Source organism: Myxine glutinosa, chromosome 5, assembly GCF_964187855.1.
Source record: "Myxine glutinosa chromosome 5, kmMyxGlut1.1, whole genome shotgun sequence".
Classification (NCBI taxonomy): Eukaryota; Metazoa; Chordata; class Myxini; order Myxiniformes; family Myxinidae; genus Myxine; species Myxine glutinosa.
The window spans coordinates 44739671-44758068 of record NC_136265.1 but is presented as its reverse complement, the minus strand read 5'-3'; the positions used below and the strand labels follow the sequence as shown (position 1 = coordinate 44758068).

General features: G+C 49.0%; 1 protein-coding gene across 1 annotated transcript in view; it reads right to left on the bottom strand.

Moving 5' to 3' along the window:
• LOC137427582 (uncharacterized) overlaps nt 1–18398 on the bottom strand; it is a 168817-nt gene that overhangs the window by 3769 nt on the left and 146650 nt on the right. The window contains exons 7-10 of the mRNA XM_078777284.1: nt 3549–3831; nt 2417–2551; nt 1957–2001; nt 355–483 (exon numbers count right to left, since the gene is read on the bottom strand). Coding sequence (XP_078633410.1) covers nt 355–483; nt 1957–2001; nt 2417–2551; nt 3549–3831 — 592 coding nt within the window. The remainder of the gene's footprint in view (nt 1–354; nt 484–1956; nt 2002–2416; nt 2552–3548; nt 3832–18398) is intronic.

The window sequence follows — 18398 nt, the reverse complement described above, 5'->3', positions numbered from 1 at the left end:
AAGAAAAAAAAATTGGTTGCTTCAAAATGCCACAGGATAGAACATCACCGAGCAACACAATTCCACAACTGAGCAACCACAGAATATAATCGATTCATCATAGTCACACACCAAACCTGTCCACCAAGTTTTGTCATAACCCATGCACATATTTTTGAGATACAATCGTGCTCACAGGACGGATTAAAACATGACCTGATCACCGAATAACCCCCCCTCCCCTGCCTTCTCCCGAGCCAATTCAATTTTTTTTTTTTACCGTGGCCTAGAGTAGCTCTTTGGTCGAATTTGAAGTGGCACATATTCAAATTGGCAAGAGTCCACTGTATTAACCACAGAACCACATGCACTCACCGGTTTGGAAAAAAGAACTAACCCCTCCGCACTCCGCTTTGTCAAAAGGCTCAATGACTTCTTCGCAGCTGGGACTTGGCACATCTTGATCAGGAGGAACAAAAACTTCAATCTCAGCCATCGGCTCATCTGTATGAAAAAGCAAAACGTCAATTAATATTTTTATTCATTACTTTATGGCTATCTTGTAGCCGGACTACTACTTATTCATTACTTTAAAATGCCAACAACAACTTTATGGGTATCTTGGCTGTGCCGTTTGAGCTCATCATAATCTCAGCTTGGCTCACAGAGGAGAGTTACTGGCAGAGGTAATTGGTCACATGGCAAGTCACAGCATTCTGAATTCACTGAAAAATCGTGACGTCGACCAATATGCCTCCACACACATTATTACATCATCATACATACCTGTACCAAGTTTGATTTAAATCCATGCAGCTGTTTTCAAGTATCACATTTCTACCTGAAATGACCTCTGACCTCACCAAAATCACAAAACCACCTCACTCCTCACCTTTGATGCCAAAACGTTTGGGTAAAATCCCATCACTGGTTCACAAGTTATTACGGTAACATGATCTTTACCGGACAGGATGTCTGCCATTTGACCTTTTGACTCCAAAATCTAATCGGTTCATCTTTACCTCATTATACACACCTGCACCAAGTTTGACTAAGATCCCTTTAGCTGTTCTGAAGTTATCGCGGCAACGAAAACCTATCACGGACGGACGGACGGACGGACGGACAACCTGAAAACATAATGCCTCCTGCGGCTTCGTCGACGGAGACATGAACATTAATCTCTTGGGCAATTGGAAACAACAATGCAGACCAAGTGAGTTTATAAAGTCAATTAACTGTTTAGATTACACACAAAACTAAGTTGAGACTTCTGAGGAACCAGTGAGTGGTTTGTGGCAAGACAAGTACATACAGGACGCAGCTCAACAGAACATTTCCCACAAATCAAATATCCTGATTGGAGGAAAGACTTTGGTAGAGGGTCTGCTCTGAGTCTGGGGGGTCGCCGCTTCAAACCTGACCCCGCCGGAGCAATACCGACGACAAATGGTACGTGACGTTTCCTCACTTGACGCTCAGAAATTATGGGGTAAAGTGTGGACAATCCCCGTAGCATTGGCATCCATGAGGGGGAGGGGTGAGGGGTAGGAAATTTCTTCTCTATTGCCCCACTGTGTGCAGACAAAAAACGTCACAAATATGGCATTACCGGGACTCAGAAGTTACAACACCAATGTGTTTTATTTATTTATTGGTTTTTATTTATTATTTATTTATTTATTTTATATTATTTATTTTATTTTATTGCCCCATGTTTATTGAAAAGGCCAGGGGGAAAAGGGTATTGTAATTGGCTCCATATCGTGTCAAATTCCACCTCGGACTACTCATCTTACTGAAAGGCCACCTATGCACGCACGAGTTGGAGTAAACGCTCGACGCAAAATTGCAATCTAGGTGTGTATGGACAATGTAGTATGTATGTATGTATGTATGTATGTATGTATGTATGCACAGTATTAGTAAAGCGGTGGGTGGATTTGAATGAGAATGAGAATCAAAGGACTGCCTCACACATATTGGCTGGACAGCTGGCCTGACTCCATCCACAACTGTAACCTGGAAAAAATAATACGGCCGCCATGTTTCTGCTTGGTTAGGCCCAAGTCATCAGCGGAAGCGTTATACAGTATTGACAATCGTTATGCCTAGCCTACAACTTTTCCCTTCAGTGTAAAGCAAGGATCATCAAACACATATTGAAAGGTTGCAGCCGATAGCTGTCACAAACCTTAAGGCCTCAGGCTTTTGGCCTTCAGGCAACGAACAGCTCTGTTGCTTATACACTGCCCAAGTTTTTTCCTTTTTCCGAAACAATCATGTTATCGGAGGTGTAGTTGTTGTTGTTGTTGTTGCTGCTGTTCTACATCTAATCCTCCCCATCTGTTGTGCGGAAATAGTACATCGAAATGACTTGTTCGTTGGCTCTACAAGAAAGACTAAATAAAGAGCAACGCAGAAGAATTTTCCTTACCAGTTTGAAAAGGATAAGTTACGCCTTCCTCCACCTTAATCGGATCGATATCAAGCCGAATGACTTCCTCGCAGCTGTCGCTCAGCACATATTCCACAGGAAAAACACAGATGCGATCCTGAGTGTTCAAATCACCTGCAGGTAATAAGTCCGTGACGGTTAAAAGAGAATGCGCTGCCGACTAATATTTCACAACATTATTAAATCGATTGTGAACAAAAGTCTAATTTTAAAAACTGACAATTACTACACTTATGGACTGACAGGCTGACAGGGTAACCTCGATGTACGCACACTCGCCTCTAGCCTGGGCACACACCGGCACATTCATCCCAGCAAGCTGGTACTCAATTTGCCGAACTCGGAAGGATGACGGGCTGAGTCAACCCCCCTGGCGTTGGTTCAATGATCGACCGGGATTCGAACTCAGTATCCTAGGATCCCAAACCAGCACCCTAACTGCTAAGCCAACACCAGGCTCATCCTTGTGCTGGAAGAAGCTCAAGATCCAGAAAAAGACGAAGTTCAAGAAGAATATCCAGAAGTAGAACGCGTATAATTGACAATTATTGGGTTATTCATTTCACTTCAAAAATTACCTCCGCCACCAAAGGTGGACGGAAGTTGTTTTCACCCTTGTTTATCTGTCTGTGAACATAATATCTCAAAAGGTTGTGGACGGATTCGGACAAAATTTGGCAGAGATGTAGCGTATGTGACAAGGACGAAATGATTAGATTTGGTGAAGACCCGGATTCGGATCCGGCTACTAGAATTTTTTAAAAGTGATTCTTCACCATTCGGAGATTGGACCTAAAAATGATACATAGCAGGATATCTCAAAGTTATGGATGGATTTGGACGAAACTTGGTGGAGAGGTTGTGTGTGTGACAAGGACTAATCGATTCGATTTTGGTTCAGGCCCGAATCCAGATCCGGCCTATCAGTGGGATTCAAAACGTAAACTGTTCAGCCTGGCGGAGGTTTGCGCTCTACCTAGTGCCGTTGTAGTTTAAAATGCACCATTAAGCAGTAATTGCAACTTGATGACATTCCCATCTTCCTTAACCATGGGGAAAAGGCACAGTTAAAGAGTTATTTTATTTAAAAATTGAAGGACAATTCCATAACCTCGTTCATTTTGTTCTGACGCTAAGAGTTGCTCCCTCGATTCCAGTGATGCACCTGCACCGCAGGCAGCACGAAGAGCCTCCATCGCACCTGTGAACACAAAGATCAACACAAATATCAAAGTGTGGTAGCCTGGGCTATCGGATGCGCCTGGGCAGATGAGGTGCAACTGGCAAGTGACGAGCCAGAAAATGGCGCCCGTTGCTAGGGGTGATACGTCCACTTCCAACACGCAATGCGACGCCAAATAACCATGAATAGCGACATAAACTATAAAGCAGAATCAAACACCACGTCATGTGGAACTTCTTCATGACCAGTTTCGGAAGTACCGTCATTCGATCAAAACAAACGTAACATATTACAAACGCACGAAGATCAACAGCGGATTAAATGTGAACCGAATCCAAGTAAAATGCGACAAAACGAAATCTCAAGTCGAGTCAAAAAATATATTCAAAAAAGCTGGACACGGGTCTACCGTTAAAAACGGAAGCACTACCTGATTTTTTTTTTGAGCTTCTCCTTCCGTCACAATAAAATTTGCAATTTATTTTTTAACGGATCGATGTGCGTCAGAGCAACGTCAAACAAATGACGAACGTACGTCCTATAGATGTGGGGAAACAAAAATACGATAGGTAAAAATAAAAAGTCAATAAACAGCAACACTGTCACCAACTACACCGTCATGGCAACCATACACGAAACGAAATTAGAGGGAAAGCCGAAAATAAAGTACGCGCCACCATGCTAAAGGAACAACGACGGAAGCGCATCGAGTGAAGCGAACACTTAAAACGTACAAAGGCAAAGATTAAATCGCAACGGGAAAAAGAAAAGATCGGAACTCAGCCTCGAGAGAAAGAAACGTCTATTATGCACCCCGGACTCGCAATTCGTACCTCGAGGTCGTCCGATCAAGAGAGCAACGTCAGGTTTAAAAAGGGAAAAATATACCGGAACCGCGAAACAGATACAGAAATAGTAAAAAAAAGAAGAAGAGCAGATCGAACACGTTAAGCTCAGGAGTATTTCCAACTGGGCCCCACAAAGCGGAAGTGCGTCACTTTCTCTTGATTATAACGGTGTTTTCGCAAAGTTCACTGATCGCTGCATCCGCCTAATGAACACGACGATTTATTAACCATTTGAGTATTTAAAAATGTATTTTGTTGAATTTTGGTGCATTGCATAAAGATATCCAATAATAAATTCGGCACCGCCGATGACATCATTTCCGGTATCAAGTCCTCCAGGGTTGCGAATGATTATAATTACAAGTCGTTGTGCTTGGATCTTGGCTCATGTTATTATATAATCCCTCTCAGCACTACTATTGCTCTCACACCATCAGCTCCAATTCTTAATCCCCCTTTTCTCCAATTTGTGGAAGTGTTGCGTCGACCTTGAGTCCAGTTTTGTTTCAGCTGTTCATTCATTCATAAAAGTGTCAGATCATAATTTGCTTTTGTAAATTGTTTACTTGTGAACTTTTCTAAAATTCCTTTATCAGTCCTTCCAATCTACATGACTACATTCTACAGGGTGAGCCGTAAGCACCAGGAGTAATAACATATCGCAGTAAAACATATTGTTGCGGCCAATAGTACAATTGGTGTCCAAAATTTGGGCTAAATAAATTTAGTCCCAGGTTCCAGATCCCAACTCCTGACACCAATTGTTACGGAACCCAACGTCGGCCTCTGTTCCCCTTATCGAGGGGGGATTAATCCCCTCGTCTATGACTGACCGACGTGGTCCCGGGGGTATGACGTCACGCCCGGTCGGCGCTGGGTAGGGTATTAGGCCCAACCGTCCTATGACCTAAATACCAGCGCCTCTCGGTACGCGAGGAAATACTCCCGCTCACGGCCGCAGCGTAATAGATTGGTTACGCCGAGCGAAGCGAACTGCGGCGTGAGCCGGAGTATTTCCTCGCGTACCGAGAGGCACTGGTATTTAGGTCATAGGACGGTTAGGCCTAATACCCTACCCAGCGCCGACCGGGCGTGACGTCATACCCCCGGGACCACGTCGGTCAGTCATAGACGAGGGGATTAATCCCCCCTCGATAAGGGGAACAGAGGCCGACGTTGAGTTCCGTAACATTTGGTGTCAGGAGTGGGATCTGGAACCTGGGACTAAATTTATTTAGCCCAAATTTTGGACACCAATTGTATTATTGGCCGCAACAATTGGTGTCAGGAGTAGTGGGATTCGAGGCCCGAAACAAATTTTTTAACATCTAAAAAAAAAAAAAAAAAAATTTGGGTCAAAATTTGGAGCGGCCAAAATTTAGTTTTAACATCCAAATTTGAAATCGCGCCATGGATAATCAAGGCGACCGGATGCCGGTGGGAGAAAAGTTAGAGGGTTTAGAGTCGACCCAGGACCCCGGGGAGGATTTGGGAGTAATGGAGGAGCGCAATACACATTGGGTTGTGGGGGTATCAGGTGCACAAAATGGCGGCACTTCGCACGTGGTTGCGGCAGCCGAGCCCGAGATACCAGGGTACATGCGATTTTTTATGGACCAATTAATGGCAAAAATAGACGAATGTGGGGAGACCATGGATCGCAGGATGGGCGAGAGGGTCCCAAGGGGGCACGACGAGGTAAAGCGGGTCGAAAAGCGCTGGTTGAGCGAAGCGGAGAAAAGCGCGGGTAAAATGACGGGTATAGAGATCGCGACCCAGGGTATGGGGCAGCCGGCGACCGCTGAGGTAGAGGGAATTTTATTAAAGCCAACGGTCGTTAAAGAAAAAGGAATAGTTAAAATCGGGCTTGTAGAGACGGCAGAATTTAAAAAGCACCAGTTGGAGGGACAAATGGATTGTGCACAAAGTCTAAGTTCACATCCTGATGTCGTACTTGCTAATCCTTATAAAGATTTGCAGGTGCGCGTGGAGAAGAGGATCCCAAAGGTGAGTCGTGCTGTGTATGGTGCTAAGAGGTTTTTCGGCAGAGTGTTCGGCGCGAAGAGAATTGTCGCGCAATTGGGGTCAATATGGCACCCGGGCGTTTGTGGGAGGTCCGAGGGGCGTGGTGTACGAAAGAATGGCGCGCTTGTGAAAAAAAAGTGTGCATCGGGGAATGAGCGTGTTATAAAGTATGGGAGTGATACCGAGTGCGAGAGCGAATGCACGTCAGAGGGTCTGTGTGAAACAGAGTGTACTGAGTGTGACACGGAGAGTGAGTTGGTGGTGGAGCGGGTGCGAGAATGCACACCTGGAATGGTCGAACGTGTGCGAGAGGGTACACCTGAGTTAGTGGTGGCGCGTGTGCAGGAGGGCACATCGGAGCGCGTTAGTGGGTGGATGCAAGAGTGCACGCCAATGGTGAGTGTTACGGAGGACGTAACGGGGGAGAGTGCGCAAGACGGTGCGCGAGGTGTGTTAAGGAAGTGTGCGAACGGGGAGAGTGCGCAAGACGGTGCGCGAGGTGTGTTAAGGAAGTGTGCGAACAGCGAGTGTGCACAAGAGGATGCACGAGAAAGGTGTGTAACAGGGAGTGCGGTGGTGGAATGGACGGAGTGTGTCGGATGCACTGGAGGCGCCGAGACGCTGGGTTTTGTGAGTGTGAAAAGGGTCACGTATGCATGTGAGCATGCGAGTAAGGCATCGACGTTAAACGGAGCAGCGGTTAGATCGACTTTTAGCCGAAGCAAGCGCTCGCTCGGTTCGTGCCGGGCTTTGTGCGCAGCGGGAACCAGCGGGGATCGTAACCACGGCGGTTTCCAAGGGACCGCCGTGCGCGATCCGTGCCGGGCCTCGCTCAGCACGGTCGAGTCCGGGCCTTGTCGGGCAAGGCGACCGGTCCGGTTCAAGGACAGATAAGAGGGATCGGAATGGCGCCCCCTTGTGGGGGCGGCGTTCCGACCGGGCGAGATTGAGCCATCGGGCCGGGGACCGGAAGGTGCCGCGCTGAGATGGTGCGTGGAATCTCGGCCCGACCAAACCGCCTCCCTTGAACCGAATGCCGGACGGATTCAACCTGCAGGCGACCAAACCACCCGCATTCATTGCTCGGCTTTGCGAAGCCGAGTTTTAATGATGTAACGACGCACCGAGGCTCAGCTATAGCGGACTGTGATGATGATAGTGTTTTGATCCGAAATTTGGAATAGTGAGAAGGATTGGCAGAAGTGATTGGCAAAAATTTGATGATTGGCAAAGGATTGGTAGAAGGATTGGCAGTGATTGGCAAATTTTTGATTGGTTGGAATTTGATAGCAAAATTGATAGTAGAGGATGCCCGATGTGGTGGGATGGCAACTCTGCCATCCCTCACACGGGGCACATGAGCAATAGCTATGGGGTTTGGCAGTGAAAACTAGCCCGGGAGGGTTAGGATAAAATGACAGGGATCTAGAGAAGATGACCATAGGTAACTGTAGATTTAAGTAGCAACATTGGACAGGTAGTCGGGGACATAGAGAGGTTAGAATGGTTGTTAATGACGTGGGATGTGCTTAGTTTAAACTTTAAAGGGAAGATGGGGAGCACCAAGTTAGAGGGAAACCAGGTAGATCAGATGATGCCGTGTGTTTGAGAATTGGAAGTGTATTCGGAAGTGTATTGTGAAAAGTGTGAGGTGATGGTGAGTTGTATTGAGCGTGGAAGTGTATGGAGCAGTGCATGAGGAACAATTGTGGTTGTGCATTGTATGGAATGATTGAAGAAGCCTGGGAGGAAGGAGGGTGCAGGTGGCACCAGATGTGATTGCACAGGTGTGCAAGTGCACGGGTGTATGGAGCAGTGTATGAGTGAGTAATGGTGATTGAGTGTTGTGTTGAGCAAATGAGCCTGGGAGGAAGGAGGGGGCAGGAAGCACCAGTAGGAGTGATTGCACAGGTGTGCCAATACAGGTGAGAATGGTTGTGTGGAATACATGGAGTATGGAATATATGGAGTATGGAATGGATGGTGTGGAGTGAGTATGGTGAAAACTGTGGAGTGGAGTGGATGGTGCGAAGGTGTGTATGGGGAGGATGGACCCCATCACGAATACCCGGGGAGGGTAGTTTAAGAGTTAGGTAGAGGGAGTAGGTAAATTGTGGTTGGATATTGGCATCTGTGGTGCGTGTGGAAGAATGGTGTTTGGATGGGTGCATTAGTGACGTGGAAATGGCTGGGTGTGTGGCCTGTTAGTGTGTGTAGTTGAATGGGCACTCCGCCACTGTGAGGATGTCGGCCAGGTGAGGCCGCAGGTGGGCTCTGGGAGCCGGTAGAGTTGTTGTGGATGGGGCCCGAGGATCCGGAGGACGGACCCGGGTAGCCCAGTGCCAGAGAGGGCACCGAGTGGGGAGAGCGCCAGAGGGCCTTCCCCAGTTAGATAGGTTAGGGTAAGGAGCAGGTAAGCTCGGAGGCAACTGCAGTGGTGGAGGTGTGCAGGTGGGTAGACCTGCTGGGAGAGCCACACGACCCAGTCCTGAAATTGTGCAAAGGCACAGGGAGTTGAATCGGGGGAGTGAGACCCCAAATTGATGAAGCACCACAGTTTGGTCAATGGGAATTTGGTTCTTAAAACCGCATAGAGTAAGATTGCCAATGGATTGGCAGGGAAAGACCCCGGGTAGTGTAAAGTGTGTTAATGTCATTTAGAAGGTAGATAGGATTGGAATCTCCTCGCACCATCTACATCCACTCACCTGAGGTGACAAAACTCCACACCATGCCATGGTTGTTTTGATTATTTTTTTTGTGCAAATGTTTGGATTGTGAGATGCATCATGACGTGGGTGTGACATTGTGTTGTGTTCCATCTCTCCTTCCTTATGAGGATTGATGATGAATTGGTGATGGCAAATTTAGACAATGGGATTGTGATGACGAATTTGGTATAGGGGAAATATGGGGAAGACGTGACGGTAGTGACGAATTTGTAAATGTGTAGGTTTTTGTAAATACGGGGAGGGGCAAGGGGGGGGGGGTAGTGTAGGTCACATGTGGGGGGCGTACAGTAGGGACGAGCTTTCTCACTTCGCTCTCCATGCGCACCTCGTCCGGCATTACCTCGTTTGATGTGTACCCTTGCGCCCTGACCCATTACTCACCTGTCTTCTGTCCCCCTGTCTCCCACCCGAGGACTGTGCTCTCTGGGCACTGAGAGGAGCGTGCGGGGGGCCGTGTCTGTGAGCCCGAAAGTCCCGCAACCAGCATGCTTGCATTGATGCACCACTTATGGACCGCCATTCTGCGGCCAAGCACCACTTTATGGACCCCACGTTTTGGGGCCTGGCACCTCGGCTGGGGACCGGCCATGGTGGCCAGGTAATCTTACTTGCGGCCCAGTGTAAAGGTGGCACCTATGCCAAACAGGTGGACCACCCTTAGTTGGCCCCTGTGGCCCTAAATAAAAGTGGACGCGTTGGTGCCCTTTTATTTCCAAATAGGCCGCAAGTAGAGAAAGCATCAGGAAGAACATCGGCCCAGCAGAGAAGAGGTAGACCACCACCAGTTGTTTTTTTTTGTGTGTCATTACTATGAACTGGTGACTGTTGCACCAAATGGTGCTTTTGGTGCGGTTTTGGTGATTGGTGCTTTGGTATTTATTGGTGCTGATGCGTCGATGCAATGCATGCTGTCTCCTCCCTCCCAACAGGAATTTTTTTTTTTTTTTCCCGAAAAGAAAAATCACAGGTCCTGGGTTGCAGTTTTGTAAATAGTCAAAATAATGTCACTGTAAATAATGCTCCCCCACCGTTCATGTTTAGTTTCAAAATAATTCTGCAATTTGGTTAGCTGTGGGTGTGAAACTGTTAGGCAGGGTGCAACGCAATTAGCGGGACATATTTATTTGTGTTTTAAAATTGTCGCACTCAGGGTCAGGTTAATTGTAGAGGGTTACTACACCTGCGTGTCACACTAAAGTTAAAGTTTTTGGGCTGGGCCGTCCCGTAAGGAAGGAGGGTGCAGTGTTGAGGATTTGGGAACTGTGTCTGTAATTTGCTGTAAATATTCCTTGTAAATACCTCCAATTGTAAAGGTCAAAGGTCGTCCTTTGTTAGGCCATCGCACACATGTAGCCAATCATAAGTTTCCCCTCAGTAGTTATGTCCTTAGTAAATGTCAGTATAAGGCTCTGTGGTCCACTAATTCATTGCGTTGCACCGAATCAAATAAGGATAGCTCCCCTTCAATAATTACCTTTCCCAGCCGAACTCTCCCTCTCTGGGTAACGCAACTTAACAAGCGTGGGGTGCGCGCCCCCTCAACTGGCCTGGCTTTGGAAGCGGCGTTCGTTGCTATAATGAATATGTGCTCCGTGCTCTGTTTGGACAGGAGGGGCGGGGCTGTTCGGCCCCGTGCCCAAATAAGGAGACAAGCCCGTGGCATTGCCATATAAGGTCACGAAACAGAGCACGGGGGAGGGCGGTACCGAAACAGACGAGGGCGTGTCACACCCGCGCTTGAGGTATGATATATGCGTGCGAAAATCGCGCAAGAGATTTGAGGGAGAGAGACGCGTCAGACGAGGATTGAGGGAGAGAGACGCGTCAGACGATTTTGAGGGAGGAGAGGACTGCAGCAGATGACAAAAGAGCCCATGGCGTGTCGAGGAAGGACGAGATACATGTGCCGCCGCCGCCCTGCTCGCTCCCAGCCCGGAAAGGACCTGCTTGCTGTGCGCCCTGCCCAAACCTTCCAGCCTTGTGGTCCGACCTTCCTCTCCCTCCAGCCAATCCACTCTGAAATTCCCCATTCGTGTACGTGAGTTTGTTTTGTGTGTCTTGTCCCTGGGTTTAAGTAAGACTGCAAAGATAAGCTAGAAATTGCCCTGTGTCCTTCTGATTCTTCCATTTCCTTGTATATTACTTTGATTGCTTTTCTTCCTTTAGTTGTGTGTAAATAATAATAAATCCCTGTTCTTCCTACTTTGTCTTCTTCTTCACATTCGGTCGCTTTAGAGGTTTCCAAATTGAGTATACGTGGCGCAATTCGGCCGACGCATAGGAATCGGGTTTAGCCTCTTCGATAAACGGCTCACGCCGCAGTTCGCTTCGCTCGGCGCAACCAATCTATTACGCTGCGGCCGTGAGCGGGAGTATTTCCTCGCGTACCGAGAGGTGCTGGTATTTAGGTCATAGGACGGTTGGGCCTAATACCCTACCCAGCGCCGACCGGGCGTGACGTCATACCCCCGGGACCACGTCGGTCAGTCATAGACGAGGGGATTAATCCCCCCTCGATAAGGGGAACAGAGGCCGACGTTGGGTTCTGTAACAATTGGTGTCAGGAGTGGGATTGCTCGGCATTGCTCGGCTTCACGAAGCCGAGCTTTGCGAAGGTAACGATGCACCGAGGCTCCAGTGAAAGGACATGTGGTAGGGATAGGGAATTTGTGATTGGAAAATTTTCGATTGGTTGAAATTTGATGAGCAAAATTTATAGTAGAAGATGCCCGATGTGGTGGGATGGCAAATCCACCGTCCCTCACATCCGGGGCACATGAGCAATAGCTATGGGGTTTATGGCAGTGTAAGCTCGCCGAGGGAGGGTTAGGATAAAATGATAGGGATCTAGAGAAAAAGGACCATAGGTAACGGTAAGGTAAGTAGCGACATTGGACAGGTAGTCGGGGACAAAGAGAGGGTAGTTGGATTATAATGACGAGGGAGCGCAATAATATAAGGGGCGACGGGGAAGCGCGAGTTTTAGCAGGGCACCAGGTAGATCAGATGATGCCGTGTGTTTGAGAACAGGTGTATGGAGCAGTGCATGAGGAACAACTGTGGTTGTGCATTGTATGGAATGATTGAAGAAACCTGGGAGGAAGGAGGGTGCAGGTGGCACCAGGTGTGATTGCACAGGTGTGCAACTGAACAGGTGTATGGAGCAGTGTATGACTGAGTAGTGGTGATTGTGTGTTGTGTTGACCGAATGGTCCTGGAGGAAGGAGGGTGCAGGAAGCACCAGGAGTAATAACATTTTTTTTTTTTTTTTTTTTTTTTTTTGTTGTATACAAGATCGAGGCTCGTGAAAGAGCGAACATTAATCACACAGAAAGACAAACAGACACATAAAACAAATAACATCGGGAGCGGTAGACAAGATGGGGAGAGAGGGGGAAGGACACAAACACAACATTTGAGAGCAGGGATCGAGAGACATGGAGACATCGAGAGATCTGTGGGAGGGAGAGGGCTTTGGGGGGGAGGCATGTGAAGGGGGGGAGGCATGTGAAGGGGGGGAGGCATGTGAAGGGGGGGGGGGGGTGGGAGAGGTATAAACATATGGACACTGCCAGGATTTCCAGGAAATAAGTTGGAATTTCAAACAAGGTGGATCTGGGGTGAATTAGTGGGGGTAGAAAAGATCAAGGTTATGGATGGGGGAAGATAAGAGATGGTGGTGAACAGCTGTTTTAAAGACCTGGAGGGAGGAGAGGGATTGAAGGGAGTGTGGGAGTTTGTTCCACAGGCGGGAGAAAAGAGGAATGAAAGAGTGAAGGTGAGCAGAGAGCCGAGATTTCGGCAGTTTAACCATCAGAGGGTTGCTGGCAGATCTTGTGCGACCTGTAGGAATATTTGGGGGACAGAGCACAGAGACAGTTACAGTAAAACAGTAACATATTAACATATTACAGTAAAACATATTGTTACTGATCGCGGTTTAGATGGTATGATGGGCCGAGCGGATGGTCCAACCGCGACCGAACAGTTACTCCCCGATTAGAACCCGATTCCACCCAAACGTTGGCCGGATCGCACCGCAGCTATTCAATAGGGAAAAGACAAAGGCGACACGGATGTGAAGAAGAAGAAGAAGACAAAAAGGTTGGAAATACTACTAAATTTATTCCTACTATTTACATGCTCAAAGTAACCAAGGAGAAGGAAAGATAATAAAATAATATACAGAAGAATCAGAGACACAGTGCAATTATTAGCTTATACAGACTTAATTAATCCCAGGGACAAGACACACAGAACAAACTCACGTACACAAGAAGGGTGGAGGAAAGGCAGGAGGTGGATGGCTGGAGGGAGAGGAAGGTCCAAGGGGGTCCTGCAGCACAACCGGCGCGTTTAGCAGCCGCCGTTCCTTCACGGCCCTGCTCCAAACCGCCGTTCAGGCCCCCAAGCTGCTGTTGTGGCTGCTGTGGACGTCGCGTGCTTTGCCAGGCCTTGTCCGACTCGTCTGGTCCAAACCCTCAACTCTTTCTTGGTCCACTCACTCTTTACCACCGACTCCTCACCGCAACCAACGCAACCAACTGACCACCACCACCGACTCCTCACCGCAACCAACGCAACCAACTGACCACCGACTCCACTGACTGACTCCTCACGACTCTCTCCACTGACTGACTCTTTGCTTCTTGCGCGCGCGTCTTTATAGCGCCTCCAGCGATCAAGCCGCCGGCCTTCCTGACACGCCCATCGGGGTGCTCACCTCGGCCCTGGTTGGTCACGCGACCCTCTCGCTCCGCCCTTGATGACGACGGGTGGGCACGCCCCTCTTCCCCTCTATGACGAGGTGGTGACACGCCTTTCTTCTCCGACCCTGCCTCGTGGTCAATGGCGGTTATTGGAGGGGAGGTAATTGGCAATCGAGGCTCGGCAATGACGAAAGGGGATGTGGAAGGAAAGGAGATTTTGGGGATGGGAATGAAAGGGGATCTATTCTTTTTCACTGGTGCAATGGAGTACTTTAATTAATGGGAGACACAGCCTTACCCTAAAACGCAGAATAAGAGATAACTATCAAACAGGGGTATTCTATTATTTGGCTGACGTGTATGCTTGTGGACTAATTATGGGATGCCCTTTCACCTTTACACAGCTCCGGAGGTAGGGGGGCGCAGAATAAACAACAATAATAATAATACAGCACACAATCAAAAAAATACAGTCCTCATCTCCGCAACACTGCACCCTCCTCCTCTTAGGCACGTCCCGGGCCTACAACTTTTATTTAGTGTGACACGTAGGTGTAGTTCCCTCTACTTTTAACCTGACCCTGAGTGCGACAGTTTTAAAACATAAATAAATGTGTCCCGCTGCTCCATTGCACCCTGCCTAACAGACTTACGCCCACAGTTAACCGAATTGCGGAATGGTCTTCAAACTATACACTGACGGTGGGAAGCATTATTTACAATGACGCTATTTTTATTTACAAAACTAACCCAGGACCTGTGATTGTTCTTTCTGGGGGGGAGACAGTCTGCTCTGCATCGACGCACCATGAAAGCACCCAAAACCGCACCAATACAAGCACCCTCAAGCACCAATCGGTGCAGTCACCATTGTTCATCAGTGTTCAACAATAAAAATAAACCAACAACCCCTAACCCTGCAGGTGGTCTCTTGCTCTTTGGCTCCCTCTGCTGGCTATTATCATTTCTTCCAGTTGTTGTCATTCCTTTGCTTTGCTTACTGGCGGCCTATTTGTATTAAAACTTGCACCCAATGTGTCCATTTTTATTTATTTTATTTATGGCCAACAGGGCCGACTACGTGTGGTTCACCTGTGGGGCATCGGTGCCCTGTGGCCAAGGTCCGCCAGCAAGATTTCGGGCCCTCATGGCCGGTTCCAGCAGAGGGGCCATGCCCCAACCCATGGGGTCCATAAGTGGTGCTCGGCCACAGACCTGTGGTCCATAATGTGGTGCATCGATGCAGACAGCTGGTTCTGGGAATTCCGGGCGCACAATGGAGGACTCACGCACGCTCCCCTCGGCACCCAATGGCGCACAGGTCATGTGGGAGACAAAAGGGGAAAGACAAATGAGCGAGGGGTAAGGTCACAAGGGTACACGTCAATAAGGCAATGCAAGGCGAAATGCGTACGGAGGGCGAAGTGAGAAAGCTCGTCCCTACCGTACGTCACCCCCCTGTCACCTACACTACCCTTGCCCTTACCCCATATTTACAAAATCTACCCATTTACAAATTCGTCACTACTGTCACGTCTTCCCCATATTTCTCCTCTACCAAATTCGTCTCCACAATCCCTCTATCCAAAATTTGCCATCACCCAATTCGTCATCAATCCTCATAAGGAGGAAGAGATGGAACAACAAAGCACAATGTCACACCCACGTCATGATGCGTCTCACAATCCAAAACATTTGCATCAAAAATAATTAAACATGGCATGGTGCGGAGTACCTGTCACCTCAGGTGAGTGGATGCAGATGGTGCGAGGAGACTCCAATCCTAACTATCCTCTAAATGACCTTAACACACTTTACACTACCCGGGGTCTCTCCCTGCCAATCCATTGGCCAACTTACACTATGGGTTCTAAAAACCAATTCCCATTGACCCAACTGTGGTGCTTCTCAATTTGGGGTCTCACTCCCCCGATTCATCTCCCGGTGCCCTTGCACAATTTCTGGGCTGTGACGTGTAGCTCTCCCAGCAGGTCTACCGACCTGCACACCTCCACCACTGCAGTTGCCACCCGAGCTTACCTAGCTCCTCACCCTAACCTAACTAACTGGGGGAAGCCCCTCCTGGCTCTGTCACCCCACTCGGTGCCCTCTGGCACTGGGCTACCCGGGTCCGTCCTCCGGATCCTCGGGCCCCATCCACAACAACTACTACCGGCTCCCAGAGCCCACCTGCGGCCTCACCTGGCCGACATCCTCACAGTGGTGGAGTGCCCAAACCAACTACACACACTAACAGGCTACACGCCCAGCCATTTCCACAACACTAATGCACCCATCCAAAGACCATTCTTTCACCCGCACCACAGATGCCAATATCCAACCACAATTTACCTGTACCCTCTACCTAACACTTACACTACCCGCCCCGGGTATTCGTGATGGGGGTCCATCCTTCCCCCATTCACACCTTCGCACCATCCACTCCACTCCACAATTTCCACCATACTCACTCCACGACCATCCATTCCAATACTCCATACCATTTATTCCATACACCTGTTCTCCATTCACCTGTCGTTGCACACCTGTGCAATCATACCTGGTGCCACCTGCACCCTCCTTTCTTCCTGGACCATTTGGTCAACACAACACGCAATCACCACTACTCCCTCATACACTGCTCCACACACCTGTTCAGTTGCACACCTGTGCAATCACACCTGTTCAATCCTCAACCACACGGCATCATCTCAGCTAACTACTCCCCTCTGAAACTTGCGCTTCCCAGTCGTCCCTTTAAACTATTGCGCTCCCACGTCATTATCATCCACGCTAATCTACCTGCGTCCCCACTACAGGTATCCTTGTCACTAACTAACCTTAACGTTACCTAATGTCATCTTCTAAGGCCCTACACACAATATCCTAACCCACCCGGGCTAGTTTTCACTGCCATAAACCCCATAAACCTAGTGCTCCTTTGCCCCCCCCTGTGAGGGATGGTGGATTTGCCATCCCTCCACATCGGGGAGGTCCTACTATCAATTTCGCTCGTCCAAATCCAACAAATCAAAAATTTGTCATTTACTGCTAATCACCAAATTTTGCCTTTTTCTAATTTTGGGTCCAAAACACTATCCTCATCACTCGTCTACTTATTACATCCTCTCGGTGCGCCAATTCCCTTCTAAAGCTCGGCTTCGTACAGCCGAGCAATGAATACGGGTTGTTTTGTGCCAGCGGCTGGATACGTCCCGCATTCGTGGCAGGGACGGGGGCTTACCCGGGCCGAGATCCCACGCACCACCTCGGCGTGGAGCCATCCAATGTCCCGATCTCGACCTGCCGGCACGTCTCAATAGAAAGTGGTCGCCATGACGACCCTTCCTATCGGGCTGCCCGCTCCGCCTAGTGGAGCCCGGACGCGGCCGTTCCAAGCGAGGCACAGCGTGGATCGCGTACGGCGGTTCTTTCGAAACCGCCGTGGTTCGGATCCCCGCTGGTCCTCGCGGCACGCGAAGCCCGGCACGCACCGAGGGCCCGATTCGGCTATAAGTCGTTCTAACCTCTAACCCGGTTACCGTCGATGCTTCACCTGCATGCTTACATGCATACGCTACCCCTTGCTTGCTCATACCTCCAGCCGTTCCCATGCTCCTCGTACCTTTCCTTACACACCTCGGTACACTCATTCCGCTCACCGACTTGGTCACACACCTGACCACCGAACACCTTGGCACACATTCGTCGCTCGCACACCTTACCAACACACCTCTTCGCGCCCCTTCCTCGGTCACCTCCTCTGTGACAATCACAGGTGTGCTCTCACCCGCACACCCAACCACGTGCCTCAAGACCAATTCAAGTGTGCATTCCCACACACGCTCTACCATTCCAGGTGTGCATCCTTCCATTCCAGGTGTACATCCTCGCTCACCTGTCACAACCTCGCTCACCTGCTCCGTGTCACTCTCACTACTTTCACCTCCATTCTTGACAGCGCACTCACCCTTACTCTCGACAGCGCACTCTTTCCTCATGCACCCGTCCGTTACACACCTTTCTCGCGCACACTCTCCCGTTACATCCTCTGTAACACTCACCACAGGCGTGCATTCTCCTTCACTCTTGACAGCACACTCTTTCCTCATGCACCCGTCCGTTACACACCTTTCTCACGCACACTCTTGCGCACACTCTTTCGTTACATCCTCTGTAACTCTCACCACAGGCGTGCATTCTCCTTCACTCTTGACAGTGCACTCTTTCCCCATGCACCTGTCCGTTACACACCTTTCTCGCGCATCCTCTTGCGCACACTCTTTCGTTACTTCCTCCGTAACACTTACCACACCGCGCTTCCATGTACCCCCTCGCACACGCGCTACGACCGACTCACTCTCGACAGCACACTCACTCCTTGGCATGCACTTTTTCCTCACACACCCCATGGTCGGACATTCTCGCACACCTCGTTTTTCGCACACCAGACCTGTCGCACAC